At 33.2% G+C, this 18,127-nt stretch overlaps 1 protein-coding gene across 1 annotated transcript; it reads right to left on the reverse strand.

The window, feature by feature from the left end:
• Positions 1 to 3,412: 3,412 nt before the first annotated feature.
• Positions 3,413 to 18,050, reverse strand: LOC132722420 (breast cancer metastasis-suppressor 1-like protein-A). Its single transcript, XM_060706927.1, has 9 exons — positions 17,790 to 18,050; positions 15,396 to 15,489; positions 13,987 to 14,114; positions 12,341 to 12,420; positions 11,736 to 11,832; positions 9,964 to 10,121; positions 6,652 to 6,703; positions 5,948 to 5,986; positions 3,413 to 5,067 (listed from the first exon to the last, which is right to left on the reverse strand). Exons 1-8 carry the CDS (start codon positions 17,914 to 17,916, stop codon positions 5,961 to 5,963), a joined length of 762 nt encoding a protein of 253 aa, XP_060562910.1. The 5' UTR covers positions 17,917 to 18,050; the 3' UTR covers positions 3,413 to 5,067; positions 5,948 to 5,960.
• Positions 18,051 to 18,127: the final 77 nt, after the last annotated feature.

Consider the following 18,127-nt stretch of genomic DNA (forward strand, 5'->3'; position numbering starts at 1 on the left):
ATTATTATTAGTTATTTCTGAATCATTCTTGACAAGATAAATGAGCCAAATGCCTATGATCCATCTCACTAGCTGAACTTAACTTTATTTACTTGCTTTTCACTTCTTTATCATTTTTTTTTTATTTTACCATAACTTTTCCAGAGAAAATTGTTTATGTTGACGTTGCTGATGCCATTGCCATTCTTAAACTTTGGTCATACACATACTTTTGTTTGTTCTGGATAGATTGCCTTACACTTTGGACAAGGGCTTCAAGGAGACCAAGCTGAACTTGGTCTTACAAACAAATGACCTTGACCCTCAAGTCAATTTTTAAACAGGCAATCACTTTTTAATCTATGAAGGATCATTGTCTTCATGCATGTAGACAACAATGTTAAGCCCAGACCTTCAAGAAAATCAAACTAAACTTGACCTTGACTTATAAATGACCTTGACTTAACCATGAAGATCAAATAATTGAAGTTTGCTTAATTTTTGCGGTAACTGGCTATTATTTTATAAATTAATCAATTGTCTTCATACTTCAACTTGGACACAAGAGCCTTTACCGTTTAAAGTTTACAACAAGGTGTACAGAAGATTAAACTGAACTTGACCGTTGTTCAAAATTGACCTTGACTTTGAAGGTTAAGGTTTTATGAATTCAGAGCCTTTTTGCCTTATTGGCTATAACTTTTTAATTGAAGAATCATCAATGCCATTGAACGGATTGTTTGTCATACTCGGGAACGACACCCAACACAATTGACCCCTTCATGATGGTTTTGGATGAAAAGTTGACCTTTAATATGAACCTTGACATTCAAAGGTAAAATTATTGAATTTTTGCTGGGAACTGGCTATAAGTTATAACTTTTTGTCATTTTGTTTATGGGATTTCATTCAGACTTGGACAAAAAACTCTTGACTAAACAGACATGCTGAATATAATTCAAAATTGTAATATGACCTGATACCGTGACAAAACAACATCTTTATCTCAACTGAAATATGACCTTGACCATCAAGGTCAAATTTTTTTAATCTTGCTTGATCTGTATTAAACTAATTTAAACCATTCAATACAATTTTTTCTTATGAAATGCTTGCCTTTGGAATTAAAATAAAGTTGAGTGAGGCCTTCACTTGGTGTTGGCTCTTGTTGGCATTAAGAGCAAGCGTCCAACCTGGCAACTTGACACACAGTGACACAAGTCATCATCTTAACACTTTTGTTATCAATCACAAAATTAACATTTTACTATATAACATCAAATTTTTGAGTAAAAAAAAGAATTTTTATGTTAACATAATAAAGAAGCTGCAATGGCATGTATATATCATCATTTTAGAATGGTTCCAACAAAATGTAAAAATTTTAATGTATGTCACAATTTGGGTCCAGGGATTTTTGTTTGTTTATTTTATAGCCGATATTCGGTCATATTCCCAATTGAAAAAAAGTATATTATTTTTCCCAATTCACAGGAAAATATTCCCAATTGCAAGTTACAAAATAAGAATATTGAATAACAAATTCTAAAATATTTGAAAATAAGGGCTTCTTCACTGTTATGGTGTTTAAATGTATGAAGATGCCATCCTAGACAGTGATTCTTTGCATATATTTAATCACTGCCAAATTTAAGTCATGAATTTTTTCCCAAATTTTAACAGAACATTGCTGAAATTCCCAGTTCCATGGGTATGGGTCATGTTCCCAAAATCCTGGAAAAAAAACCTGGGTTTCCCAATCCCCAGATCACAAGTATACAGCCAGAATGATGGTTTCATGGTAAGACATTGTAAATTTATAACTAATAAATGTCTACATGTCTACAATCGTAAATAAATAAAACTTTCATACAATGTTTCAGGTCATTTACAATGTCTGATCCACCCTTAAAGAAACAACGAGAAAAATGTTACACAGCAAGAGATGCACACTTCAAATGCCTTGACGATAATGATCAAGATTTATATAAATGTAAAGCAACATTAGAAAAATATGAAGCAGATTGCCCTAAAATTTGGGTGAGTTAGGTTTTGTAGCATTATAGATAAGGCTCTTTTATTCCTTCATTTACAGTGCAACCTCTCTAAAACAAAAGCCTCTGTAGAACAACAATATCAGTTAATTATCCCAAAGGAAAGTTTTAAGTATAATAGAGCCGCATCACGACAAAACCAACATAGTGTGTTTGCGACCAGCATTGATCCAGACCAGCCTGCGCATCCGCGCAGTCTGATCAGAATCCATGCTGTTTGCTATCAGTTTCTCTACTTGTAATAGGGTTGGTAAGCGAACAGCATGGATCCTGATCAGACTGCGCAGATGTGCAGGCTGGTCTGGATCCATGCTGATCGCAAACCCATTATGTTGGTTTTGTCGCGACGCGGCTCAAATTCTCTCTAGAGCACAACATTTCAGCAACAACCAAAATCTTTGTTTTCCAAAGGATGTTTGTCAGCAGAGGCTGTTTTGTATTACAGTATTTGGAAATTATTCAGGATTTCTGCTCCTGTAAATGTTTTGGGCGTTTATTTATTATTTCTAGACATGTCTTTAATAAGTCAAAACACTTTTTCTTTTTCAAATTTGTATCAATAATTTATCAACAAAAAATATCTATGACACATTGATATCATTTCAATTGATGACAGCTAACAAGGTGAGAAAAATGTGCAGCCAGATCGGGCCTGGAACCTCAAGATACCATTTTGCGGGTGTACCAAATGAGCTATCCAACCTCTTTCACATTTTCTCCCCTAAATAGTGAACAGTTCTCAACCACGATATATTGATACATGCAATTACTATGACCTGTTGTTCTGAATTAATAACCTTTTTAACCTAAATACATGTATGCCATTCTAGTGTATATGAATATCGAATCATTAACCATTGAAAAATGTTGATGCTCAATTATTTTTTTTTTCTATTTTCAGCTGAAACATTTCGAAAAAACTAGAGATAAACTATTATTGGAAGAAATAAAAAAAAGACAAACGGCAACGAAAAAATTATGATGTCTGTTCATCCTTTGTTAATTTTTTTACACAATATGAATATGTCATTAAAAAAAAAAAAAACCAACCTCATCTTGTTTATGAATACAAAAATATGAACTTAGTTCAGTTGTACAAACTCTGCAAATGGCGAAATTGTTATATGATAGTGATTATGTTTTACGTATAAAATTTTCTTAAATGTGATATCTGTGACAGTTACATGTCAATTTTGGATAATATTAACACATTTGTGTTTTAAACAGACACAAATCCTGTTTACGTTGTTACAACTTTCATTACTTGAAAGACACTTTAAAGAAGAGGTATCTTCTTTGGGATATCGGTTAAATATGGAAATTGTTTATTCATACATAATGTGAAAATATGAAGTGTTTATAAAAGACAACAACGGAAGAATTGTTTTCAGTACTCTATTATTTACAATATATGTACATAATGTAAAACATAAACAAATACATGTATTTTGTCACAATTTATAAATTATAACTAAGCCTTTTGAACATTTCATTTGTTGCATAAATAAAATTATATAGCAAAAATCAGTCTGTTTTTATTACATTCCTAGCTTCTCCAAAAACATCAACATGTACAGTGAAACCTGTGAACAAGGGGCACCCAAGGAGAGATAAATCTTTGTCATTAATTATAGTTAAGTGGTCTTTACTTGGAGGTTACTTTATTATATTTTATCATTGAAGGATTCTCAAAAGTGGACGTTATTTGGGTGGCTACCTTTATTCAGGAGTTCTTTAACATAGGTTTGACTGTAATACTTTCCTTAAAGCTAGAATTACCCAATTTTGAAAACCTGAAGGCCTAAATCATGCACTGGCTCTTTGTAAAGATACTCTGAAATATTAAAGTTTAATAAAGAGGGGTTGCAAAAAAAAATTTTGTTTATTTTTTTCTATACATTTACATAAACACTTGGTAGATGGTTCCTTTAAGTGCCTCGCTCTTTTCTTATCTGCACCTGTTTACCAAAAGGTACCTCAAAAACAAAATGTGTTTGCATTTAATAGGATCTGTTGAAAATGTATTGGAACATTTAACTTGTTCTGTTCTATTTTGATAACTGTTGAAACTCTTGATAATATTATTTGATTGGAAACTAAGTGTCAGATAAAAATGAATTCTGTTAAATTTTAATCAAGTGTATACCATGGCATATTATTACTAAATAGTGCTTTCATTATTATTTTCAGAGGAGGGTGGGCTTCTCATTCCAAGTGTCTAGATTTTAATACATATTAACAAGTACCTCACTTCTATTACAATCCATATATTTCCTTAACTTTTGAGTTATTTTGAGTCATATGCCACATAATATAACATTGTGTATTTCATACTTCAGTAAAATTTCATTTAACAGTATCAAGTTTTAAAAATATTTTAATCACAATACATCTTTTACCTCAAATTCAATACACAAAGTACGGATGAATATAAATAATAATACAACAAAGTCTTAACCAAACAGGAAATTCCTGTTTAAAACGCAGATGCCAGCAACAGCAAAATTTAGTAGGCCTTTCTTTTATTCTGATGTTCAAAGGTGGAGGGTCAGGCTGCTGCCCCTGGGCCTTCACTTTTTCTTCAAGTACCCCCACTTGATTCTAGCGAAATTGGCCCTATTAATTTAATTTCAGACATGCGCAAAGAACATGCACCAGTAAATTGTATTGTACTGTAAAGTTTCTTCATGTAATTCAAATGGAAATGCGTTTTGCTTTGACCCGAGTTTTAAACTGTTGTTTCTTCACTTAACTACAGGTTTTAATTCCAAATTTTACCAATGTGGTATTTTTTATCATACTGGATTAGCTCTGTTTTTTTATTGTTAAGAGTTTCAAAATCCTTATATTTCTTCATTTGTCCATGCCATTAAAGCTCGAAGAATGTCATAAATTTTCTAATTTTTTTCAATGATACAGTAACACATACTGGTCACTGTCTGTGCATGTTTTATATTCCTTCACTCTCTAAAGGTCATTGGTCATAAAGATGGTCATTCAGCACTCATAAAGAACACACTGTCATCAGTAGCACCTGCAATAATATAAAGAAAACATATATAAACACTACCCTTATGAATTCTTATAGTGGACTTGGCTTGTTTCTATTTTGGAACATTTCATCGAGGGTTTTTAGGGGTTGTAGGATTGCAACACTAAACTAAAATTGAGGCAATTACAATGCACAACCTGTTCAGACTACAATGAACTTAAAGAAAAAAAATTAACTGGCCAGCTTTAAATTTAGTAAAGTCCAGAAGTATTTTAAGAGATTTCGATATATGAACATTAGAACTGAGAAGTGGACAGTATACAGCCTTGTGAGACTGCATTGACGCGCAGTATAACTTTGCTCTGAATTAGTGGCAAAGGTTTGTTATTTTTATCAGCCAATGGCCAAAGTGTATGGAATTTACATTTATCCTCCTAAACGGGTTCTGTCAGTTTTTAGCCCTCCCGCCTCCCCAGAGGAAAATTCAGTAACAGATGACCTAGGTAAGTATACCACCAATAGCCAAATACAGAATGATTTTAAATATTACCTGTGTTTCCTTAGACAAGATACATTTTTTTAAATTTACCATAGTTGTACAGACCTGTTTTTTTTTTTTCAAATTGCAAGCTATCTCATTTTGTACAATATGGCCCATATTGAAAATAGTTACTCTTTACCTTGATACTTTTTTTAATCTTGTTGAGTACAACAATATACAAACTAAATGTCATATCTTGTCATTAAGCAACAAAAGTTTATGTTGAAAATATAAGAGTTGTTTTAGTATGGATGGTTAAACATTTAACACGGTTATTCGGTTGCACTTTAAACTGTTTACATTTTTTGCTAACTGTGACACCCCAACCAAAGAAACATTAATTTTACAGATGCTGTAAACAGCAGATATGAGACAATGTACCTTAAGCTTCCTCTCATCTCACTTGTATTGTTTGTTTATCTGAAAATAGACAAACATTACTTACTAATTTATATACAGTGTACAGTGAATTCATATTATTTTGCGGGCACAAAATTACGTCAAAATGGACACTTTTGTGAGATCTTTAATTTGTGGGTTCTTTGTTTCACAGAAAAAAGTATAAAGAAAAATATGTAACATAAATAAATTGCACAGCAAACAAAATAAAATTTTGGATCTTAAATTCGTTGACTGACCTATGCAGGAAAACCACTAAAATTAGTCTCCCATGTATGATTTTGCAGGAAAACCAAAATTAGTCTCCCATGAATAATAATGATTTTGCAGCAAGTACTCTATATTATCAGCATATTGTGCTTCTTTTACACCTGGCAAAGTGCATTATGTAGTGCACATGACTTTATTAACCAATAATAACAGATGATGACACAATGCCTGGGAAGCATTTTGGCAACACAAGTTGCCTGACATCAAACAACGTATTTATCAACAACAAAAAAATGACATTAAATTTTTGATGTAAGAATGATTGAAATTTGTGAAAGAAAATTTCATCTTTTTATAAACATGAAAATTTAAAGTTCACACCATTATGAATAAGATATTGCCATATATTAACAATTCAAAATTACTTTTAAAAACTGTAACAGAAGTTTCAAATAACAATCATGTTTCAAACTTACATTCTGGTCTTCTTTTATGTAATTGTTGCTGTTGTTGCTGTTGTTTTAAAGCCTGGAAACAAAATAGTGAAAATGTTAGACTTAAAATGGGTGAATGTTTTACTTAAAAGTTACATGTATGTACATTTATGCAAAATACTTAATATTGTAGCCAAAGATATTTCCTTCCAATTGCATTCTTTTAAATGGTTCTGTTTAAAAGCAGTAGAGCAAGGTAAACACTCCGCTTAAACTTAGGAATAAATGTCTTCCTGATTCCAGTGTAATCATGTACATATTTTTACTAAATTTTCTTTGCCTACTGTCGTTGATTAAGACAAAATATTTACAGTTACATAATATTGCACTTTACTAGCAAATTCAAACATGTCATTACATGTATATACTAGGCATGTGTTGGGATATTTCTGCAAAAAAAAGTCGTCTCTACAATTTTTAAGCAGAAACATCCCTCATGTTGCCCCAGCCAGTGTTTTATCCTTGTAACTAACTTGTTTCATATACTATAACTATTACATATAACCCAAGCCACTAGGTGAGAATTCTATTGATGGCCATATAACCTGTCAGGAATCATTATAACGAACTTATAATACTGTTACAGCAAACTCCTTTTTTAGATAAAAAACTAGAAATGTGTCATCATGCCACGGATGCCCCCGCATGCAGCCAAAATTTCAGATGTTATAATATTTAGTTCCAAATTTGTTTGCACAAATTATTGTTTTCATTTTAAGTTCAAAGCCCTTAAAACTTTTCAACGTTTACACAAACCATTTTCATACAATGTTCAAGGCACTGAAATTATTCAGTCTTAACCTTTTGAAAATAGCATATTTCATATTTGTAGCCAAAATAATGGCTACATACATTTCCACAAAAGTATGAGTGCTGAAACTGAGGGTTCAAAATTTTTCCAATATTCAAGAAAGATAAGTTTGTCCAAAATCATTGAACCACGACCAAATTCAAACTTAAACTGCTTATTCCTAAGATGTATCTATATTATTTTCAAAGTGAAAGGGACATAACTCTGCCAAAAAATCATTGAACCATGACCAAATTTCAACTTGACCTGCCCATTCCTATGACATATCCATTTATCAAATTTGAGTTGAATATGTAACACTGTTGGGTAGATAATGAACAGAAACTGTAAATTTCATATTATTTTCAAAGTGAAAGGGGCATTACTCTGCCAAAAATCATTGAACCATGACCAAATTCAAACTTGACCTGGGCATTCCAAAAACATATCCATATGTGAAATTTGAGTTGAATGTGTTGTACTGTTGGGGAGATAATAAACAGAAACTGAAAATTTCATATTATTTTCAAAGTAAAAGGAGCATAACTCTGCCAAAAATCATCGAACCATGACCAAATTCAAACTTGACCTGTATTTTCTCATGACATATCCATATGTCAAATTTGAGTTGAATGTGTTGTACCGTTGGGGAGATAATGAACGGAAACTGAAAATTTCATATTATTTTCAAAGTAAAAGGAGCATAACTCTGCCAAAAATCATCGAACCATGACCAAATTCAAACTTGACCTGTATTTTCTCATGACATATCCATATGTCAAATTTGAGTTGAATGTGTTGTACCGTTGGGGAGATAATGAACGGAAACTGAAAATTTCATATTATTTTCAAAGTAAAAGGGGCATAACTCTGCCAAAAATCATCGAACCATGACCAAATTCGAACTTGACCTGTATTTTCTCATGACATATCCATATGTCAAATTTGATTTGAATGTGTTGTACCGTTGGGGAGATAATGAACGGAAACTGAAAATTTCATATTATTTTCAAAGTAAAAGGGGCATAACTCTGCCAAAAATCATCGAACCATGACCAAATTCGAACTTGACCTGTATTTTCTCATGACATATCCATATGTCAAATTTGATTTGAATGTGTTGTACCGTTGGGGAGATAATGAACGGAAACTGAAAATTTCATATTATTTTCAAAGTAAAAGGGGCATAACTCTGCCAAAAATCATCGAACCATGACCAAATTCAAACTTGACCTGTATTTTCTCATGACATATCCATATGTCAAATTTGATTTGAATGTGTTGTAACGTTGGGGAGATAATGAACGGAAACTGAAAATTTCATATTATTTTCAAAGTAAAAGGGGCATAACTCTGCCAAACATCATCGAACCATGACCAAATTCGAACTTGACCTGTATTTTCTCATGACATATCCATATGTCAAATTTGATTTGAATGTGTTGTACCGTTGGGGAGATAATGAATGGAAACTGAAAATTTCATATTATTTTCAAAGTAAAAGGGGCATAACTCTGCCAAAAATCATCGAACCATGACCAAATTCGAGCTTGACCTGTATTTTCTCATGACATATCCATATGTCAAATTTGATTTGAATGTGTTGTACCGTTGGGGAGATAATGAACGGAAACTGAAAATTTCATATTATTTTCAAAGTAAAAGGGGCATAACTCTGCCAAAAATCATCGAACCATGACCAAATTCGAACTTGACCTGTATTTTCTCATGACATATCCATATGTCAAATTTGAGTTGAATATATGCAACCGTTACTAAGATAATGAACGGAAACTGATGATGACGGAATGACAGAATGACGGAAGGACGGAATGACGGAAGGACGGAATGACGGAAGGACGGAACAGGGTAACACTATATGCCCCGGCCATTACATGGCAGGGGCATAAAAATCATTTATTCATATATTGACAGCAACTATGTAAGCATTATGATTATCCATTGAAACGTGATGTTACAAGCATGCAAATTTATAAAGATAATAATTTTTCATCCAACAGTGTAGAGCCTGATCAGACAGATGCATTCTAGTGTAATGTGCCTACCTGGCTCTATTCTTTAGCTGAATCTCATATCTCAGATATTTGATTGGTCAGAAACCGGCTCAGAATGTAAAATGACCAATGAAATTCCTGAGATTTGAAAAAGAATACAGTTTTATAACCTCAAGGCAAGGTGTCAATTGGCTAATCACTCATTATCTTTAAGAGCCGCGTCATGACAAAAGCAACATAATGGGTTTGCGACCAGCATGGATCCAGACCAGCCTGCGCATTCGCGCAGTCTGATCAGGATCCATGCTGTTCGCCATCAGTTTCTCTACTTGTTATAGGGTTTGTAAGTGAACAGCATGGATCCTGACCAGATTGCGCGGATGCGCAGGCTGGTCTGGATCCATGCTGGTCACAAACCCATTATGTTGGTTTTGTCGTGACACGGCTCATAACGGTGTACTATAATCAATTGAATAACTAAATACAAACCTTTTTGATAGCAGTCCAATCATCTATAATATCAACATCTTTTAACATATATACAAGGTAAGGTCCGGTCACAGTGACCGGTTTACGTCTACGATCAGGGTTGAAAGGATCGGATTTCCTTTTATTTTTCTTTTGTGACTGACTTTCGTTCCATAAATCTGAAAATAACAAAATTTGTACTATTAAAGTGTTTTAACTGACAGTGTGGTGTTATCTATTGCAAATTGTACAGAGATTTCTTAAGCTCTTATCAGTTTTAAAATTATCCAAGCCCAGATAAAAAAAATGTACATTGTATATATCTGACACCCCAGAGATAAAATTCTTTAGTTTTTGTAGCTAATAACAATAGTGCATAAAGAAATTCTTGGATGAATGGACCAAAATTTTTTAAAAATTAGAACAAAGAAAAAGGGAGAAAAAACTCCAAATTTGAATATTTCATAGTATAAAAGAGAGGTGGCCTAGTTGCAAAGTTGTCTGCCTTTTAACCCAACAAGGTTAAAAGCACTTATAACCATATTTCTCAACATTGCAGTAGTAGTACTGTTTATTCTGACTCTAAACACACAAGATAAATTGCTTAACAAAATACATGATTCTTGTATCTTTATAACTAAGTCATTTATAAGCAAGCCTAAGTGTGAAAATAACAGTTATTTATGTGAATGTTTAGAATTTCGAAAAAATATTATTTTAATCACATTTATACGATAAACATGTGTTGGTTTACATCATTTCTTTTGTTATTTATCACAGCTGAAGCTTATAAAAACATGTTTTGACAAACTGTGTTCAATTGTTTGTGATTTTTTTTATCAGATCATTTATAAACAGTAATTCTAGTTTTTAACACAGAAAACGAAAGTACATACAAGAAGTGCCGCAATGCGACGAAAACCAGGTTTTCAACCACCAGGTATTGATGTGACAGGAATTTGGAATGAAATATAATCCCAAGTTGCCTCTTGATATAAGCTACCCACATACTTAATTTGGTGCCAATAAGTCTAAGCATTCTCGAGTTATTATGCGGAGACCTAATTTCTATTTTAAGCAACAGTTGACACCCGCCCGTCCAACTAGTGTTTTGATATAAGTATTCACATACATGTACTAAGTTTTGTGTCAATAGGTCTAAGCAAACTAAAGTTATTGAGCGGAAGTTTAATTTATAATTTTAGAAACAGTGACCTTGATCTTGATCAAACACATCTTGGTAGCAATCCCAAACTGCCTCTTGATATAAGCTACCCAGATACAAACTTTGGCGTCAGTAGGCCAGAGCAAACTGTAGTTACTGAGCGGAAAATGAAATTCTATTTTTAGCAGCCATGACCTTGACCATAATCACAGACACCTGGGTAGCAACCGCAAGCTGCCTCTTGATATAAGCTACCCATACACCAAGTTTGGTGTCAATAGGTCTAAGCAAACAAGTTATTGAGCAGAAACTGAATTTCTATTTTTAGCAACAGTGACCATGACCTTGCTGTATAGCAACCGCAAGCTGCCTCTTGATTAAAACTACCGACACCAAGTTTGGTGTCAATAGGGGCCAAAGCAAACTCAAGTTATTGAGCGGAAACCAAAGTTGACGCCCGTCTGCCAACTTCGACATTACAATAACCCAGTTTTCGTTGAAAACCTAGTTAATAACATTGACTGTAGACCTATTTTTGTTTCATAAATCTATTATTTCTATATTCTTTTGTTATTGCATAATGACATGCTGTGTTTAATGCTAAATAATCGTAATGATCATAACATACCTGATGAAATATCTATATTATGTCTGTCTTCTTCTAATCTTCTTATTTTCTCTTCCAAATCAGACTTGATCGAGTCAAACAGTAACATCTTGTCACTCTGAGAAAAAAAACATCATGTGTAATTACATTTTTATTGATACATAAGGTAATACTAAATATAACAGCACAAACTCAGCTCTATTATTCATAAACATTATAATCTGGCATCATTTCACAGATGGGACAGTTTTCTGTAGGCTAAAATATTTGTTTCAAATTCATTTTGGGGTTGCCTTAAAACTTATAAAATAATTTTTGTTGCATGTGATAAATTCAAAAACAAACGCGACTACCTCAAACACACGGTTGACTGTCCACCCAAATTTCTTTTACTGACAACCCTGGCTGCTGTGTATCTGTATTTGTCAGCCAAGTCTGTTCTATATTATCTCAAGTTGAACTACTTCTACTAGCTCAAACTAGATAAGATACTAGTTCTCTTTAAAAACATTTAATGGTAAGTTTTGGTAAATTTCTGACACTTTTATGCATATATTGCTAGCCATTAACTTTTTTTTTCAATTCACAATTTATCAATTAATAATAAGATATTTAAACATTTGTACCCTCATGTGCTGATTTGCTGCCAATTCTTCACTTTCATGTTTTGTCATACATGCCTTTATCCGTAACTCTTTCAAAATACCTGAAAATATTTGGATATATCTAGTTAAAAAAATATAATAAGGCGGCCATGATGGCCTTGAGACGCTCATCAGAAACAACTGCTTTTCAGTGTTGAAAATTATCCATTGTCAATATTTTCTAATAGTAAATTTGAGCATAGAATATCTTTAAACAATAATTTGAAGAAATGCCATGACCTGGGGCATTTAAGCTTTAGCTTAAATGGGGCCAATCAAATTAATATGAGCAAACTTGATAAAAGACTCCTATGATTAATAAGAATGCTACAGACAAAGTTTGGTGATCCATCAATTATTTCAGTAGGAGATGATGTTCAAAGGTTTCTCTATTTTTAGCGTTAGTGGCCCCTAAAAGGGGCCAATCAAATTAATATGAGCAAACTTGATAAAAGACTACCTAAGAATGCTACAGACAAAGTTTTGTGATCATTCATCCATTAGATCTGTAGAAGGAGACATTTAAATGTATTTCTATTTTTAGCTTTAGCGGCCCCTAAAAGGTGCCAAACAAATTAATATGAGCAAACTTGATAAAAGACAACCCAAGAATGCTACAGACAAAATTTGGTGATCATCCATCAATTAGTTCTGTAAAAGGAGATGTTTAAATGTATTTCTATTTTTAGCTTTAGCAGCCCTTAAAAGGGGCCAATCAAATTAATATGAGCACACTTGATAAAAGACTACCTAAGAATGCTACAGACAAAGTTTGGTGATCATCTATCAATAAGTTCTGTAGAAACAGACGTTTAAAGGTATTTCTATTTTTAGCTTTAGCGGGGTCCCTAAAAGGGGCCAATCAAATTAATATGAGCAAACTTGATAAAAGACTAACAAAAAATGCTACAGACAAAGTTTGGTGATCATCCATCCATTAGTTCTGTAGAAGAAGTTGTTAAAAGGTTTTTCTATTTTTAGCTCTGTTGACCCCTAAAAGGGGCCAATTGATATGATATGAGCAAATTTAAGTGTGACTGTCACAAGGATTCTACAGACCAAATTTGAAGTAAATCTGCCCAGAGTTTCAGCGATGAAGACGATTGTTCACGCATGACGACGGAGCATCCCCCTTTGATACTAATAGCTCACCCAAAACCTTCGATACTGATGAGCAAATAATTTCAATACTTATTATATACAATTAACTGTTCTCATTTCCCTTTTTAAATGAATTCTCATCTTTAGGATTTAGATGTCAAATCTTTGACTTCAGTACATTAACATTGAAAATTGAGTACCACTCCAGCCAATGCTAGGGGGCATGAGCCTTGAGGAATGTTACACTTTTTCATTATCCCTTATGTACAGACTCAATCAAACAGAGCCTGTAATTTTCATATAATTTTTTTGTTTTTTAATGCTTCCAAAGGGATAAACTTTTCACAGATTTTTAATAATGTTGACTGAGAATTTTTGTAAATATTTACACACATACCGTATCTCAAACTCTTAATAAAATTTTCTTAATTTTTACTTTTTGAAACTTTGTTCAATGCAGCCTTGAAATGGAGAATGACTAAAACTGAAATTGTAATTATATTTATGATCTATACATGTATATTTACCTGCTACTTGTGTACGAACATGCATTTGTTCCTGCAGTTGTCCAAGTGGCTCTAGATATTCTACAGCTTTCCCAGCACGCAATTCTTCTAGCTTCGCTTCAATCTGGTTTAATCTTTCCTTGTATAATCTGATGATTACAAATGTAAACGTTACACATATTGACATTTTTTTCTAGATTTTATACTGCCTATGTAAATGAAAAATAAATTTACAAACATTTCACAAACATAACTATATTAATTACTTGAACAGAATAATCATCCAGAAACAAGAAATATTGTCTGACAATATGTATTTTGTATTCCAAATGTATCAAATATTATACTAATTAAAACTAGAACTATCACTAAATGTGATTAAAACCCCCACAAGACTGCTTCGGAAATGAGGTTGTTACTAGTAACAGAATACCTTGTAAAAGAATTGAAATATAGAGTTATGGTTGTGGGCAATTAAAGACAGTTGTGGTTCTTGTATGTTGCATTTCCTTTCTATGTTTGCTATTGATGAAGTTTTATTGAATTATGAAAAAAACTCTGTAATAAGTCCAGAAAGACAAGGAAAAGGAACAAAGGGCAATGACTCTATAAATACTGAAGATGGAGTTATGGTTCTTGTGCACTGCACTTCCTCTTATTGTGCTTGACCATTGTATGAAGTTGTTTTGAATTCCAACCAGTACCTTTTAAGTTATGCTCTGGACAAGGAAAAGTAACAAAGGGCAATAACTCTGTAATTAGTCAAGATGGAGTTATGGTTCTTGTGCACTGCACTTCCTCTCAATGTGCTTGACCATTGTATGAAGTTATAATGAATTCCAACCATTAGTCTTCAAGTTATGGTCCGGACAAAAGAAAGCAATGGAAAAGTAACAAAGGGCAATAACTCTGTAATTACTTTAGAAAGAGTTATTGTTCTTGTGCACTGCACTTCCCCTTATTGTGTTTGACAATTGTATGAAGTTGTTTTTAATTCCAACCAGTAGTCTTCAATTTATGCTCCGGACAAGGAAAATGCAACAGACGTCTGGACCGACCGACCAACCAACCACCGGGTGACTCCTATATACCCCCCCCAAACTTTGTTTTTGGGGGTATAATGATAAAATGAATGAGGAAGAGTCTACTAAGAAACAATTTGACTCAAAATCATTGAAACACATTGGTAACTATGTATATATCTTTATGACAAAGTGCTCTGAAAGTTGATAGACCTACTCAACTGTAATTTAAAATGTTTACCATGACTGTTTAAAATGTAAGGTAAACTTTATATAATATTAAAATGATTATAAATGTCCATTCTTCTGTAATCATCTGTAATGATATATCTTGCTTAGGACAGGGTAAATATATGCAAATTAATTTAACACCAAGTATATAAAGATATCTACTATCTCAATACTAACTGTTCTCGGATATCTGAAAATTGTCGTTCTAGTTCCACCATATCATCTAAACATTCATTTCGTCTACGTGAGCATTCCTCCTCATCAACTAACTCTGAAATTGAGAAAATAAGTCAAAGTGAAACTTCCTTATGATATTGTTAAAACATCATTTTAAAGAGAAGCATGTAAAACACAAATGATACCTAATAGATCTAGTATTATCAGGGTGTTCACTAGCCATGAAATCCTGAGGGTCATTTGACTAAGTTTAACCGACTACAAGGCCAAATCCCCATGATTTTAACAAAATTTGACCCTCCAGTTAAAATCCTGAGGGTCAAATCAGGCCTTTTGGAACTTTGAAGGGTAAAAGAGTCATTTCAAGAGTCACCCTGATACTATTTACAAAATCATTTTCCAGATTTTCAAATTTGGAATAGTCACTTTTTGGCCCTAATTATTTTTAATGAGATTGTTATGAAATAATAAATTGTTAAATGTTTAACACACAAAATTAGGCTTTTATTAAGAAATTACAAACATCCATTCTCTTCCTAGTTTTCAGTTAAAATATGGCTGAAAAATTATATATAAAATATGACACTTAATCATTTAAATTTGATAATCAAGTAAAATGTTAGTTTGGAGATGAAAAAAAAGAAAGAAATAAAGTTACAGATGTAGGTTAAAATATAACTACAGTCAGATGTAAACCAGTAAACCAGCTTCTGTTGCTTTCAAACATGGCTGTTTTTTATGCATGTATACAAAGTAATTAATCGAATAATTTCTTTGCTTGTGAAACCAAGTGCCCATGGTTAAAAAGCACCTTTTTAACAATGAATAGTTTAATATTCCAACATCAAAACATTACTGATTTTATGTGTGTGTAGTCTATATTTAATGAGGGTCCGTCTGCCCACAAGGACACAAAATGCAGCTTTCGCTGTTAAGTACAGACCGCGAACATGTCACCAGTCATGTCCTGTAAGAGTTTATATGTAAGCACAAAGTAATGAAAATTTACCTCCATGCAATTTCCATGCAGTATTAGCCAAAGATATTAATTTTGGGCCAAAAGTAGGTCACTGTATGGCAGTCAATGAGAACCTAAATGACAAGGCAGACAAAAGCCCTCCCATGAAAATGACTGGGCGGACAAAAGCCCTCCCGTGAAATTAACAAGGCGGACAAAAGCCCTCCCGTAACAAAAATAAATATGTATGTTGAATACCTGTGTTTTTTTCAATGCACTCAACATATTAAAATTGTTACATATATTTCTTGTTGTTTTCAATTGGCCTAAGTATGTGTATGAGCTAGAACCACCTTTTATTCTGAATATACCTTCCTGAAATGTTTAACGAGGTAACTTTTTACACGAATGTCGTTAAAAACAAAGTCACTTTTAAAAGTAATTGACTCATTACAAGGCACATTATAAATGTCTTTAACTTTTAAGTTAGATAATTTTAACTTCTTTTCATCATTTATTACTCTATTAATCTTAACTTCACATAGGAGTAATCCTTCATATCTATGTGAATAAATATGCACTTATAAATTTAGCACTTCTTATTCAGATGCCTCTCAGGAATGTGCTCAAGCTCATACAAACACGCTTATGCCAATGGAAAACAAAAATATATTCATGATTACAATTTTAATATGTTGAGTGCATTGAAAAGAAAATATAAACTATTCAACGTACATTTATGTATGGGAGGGCTTTTGTCCGCCCTGTTATTTTCACGGGAGGGCTTTTGTCCGCCAAGTCACATTTACGGGAGGGCTTTTGTCCACCTTGTCATTTTCACGGGAGGGCTTTTGTCCAGTCCGCCTTGTCACTTTTTTACAGGAGGGCTTTTGTCCGGGAGGGCTTTTGTCCTACACTCATTGGCAGCTGGTCCTCAGCCTTCTCAGCGACAAGCGCTCCAATGGAAAGTGAGGACTGATATTACAATTAACATAGACGCCTGTCTTCCCAGTGAATGGAGATAGTCAATATATTAAAAAAGCAATGTCTCACAATATTTATTGTTATAATCAATGAGCTAAATATTATAATATGTTATGTTTAATTACATGTACAATATAACATCCACGAAACCAGTTTTCACATTAATCATTAATTAAATTTGCCAAACCGGTAGCTTGTCGATAACACTTAAAGTCTTTAATTCTAGTAACCTACAGTACTGTACAGTTCAGCCCAAATGTGAATGCGGCGGTGAACCAATGCATACGATATCCGAAAAAGTCGTACGTTATCCGAAAAAGTATCTATCCGAAATAACATACACATATGATTAAAAGAATAGCATTCAGAAACAATAACAAAAATTCTAATAGACATCGACAGTATACGATACTATTGAGACATAATTTTAAGTTAACACGAGCAAGTCATACCAATATCGCTGCTTTCAGCCGCCGAACCGTCACCATCCGACTCGTCATCCGAGCTGTTCATCTCTGGCGAATCCTGGTCCATTTCTTCTTCCTCTGTCTCCGGATTCTCGTTTTCTATAGTTGGCATTGTACTTTACCTTAATCTGTAACAGAATTAGACACTTTAATCTTGAGAAGCTTGTAGATCTAGCGAAATTTGTGCAGTCCACGAAGTATGCGCCTATTTCTGCGGAATCCCCGTTTGCAAGTAAACAACAACTGCGCATGCGCCTTGGGGAAGTCCATAACATGTCCAATTAAAAGTGTACTGAAGCTTGTTAAAAATAACCCGCTCGCCT

This window comes from Ruditapes philippinarum, unplaced genomic scaffold (assembly GCF_026571515.1).
Source record: "Ruditapes philippinarum isolate M1 unplaced genomic scaffold, ASM2657151v2 ctg40_1_1_1_1, whole genome shotgun sequence".
Lineage (NCBI taxonomy): Eukaryota > Metazoa > Mollusca > Bivalvia > Venerida > Veneridae > Ruditapes > Ruditapes philippinarum.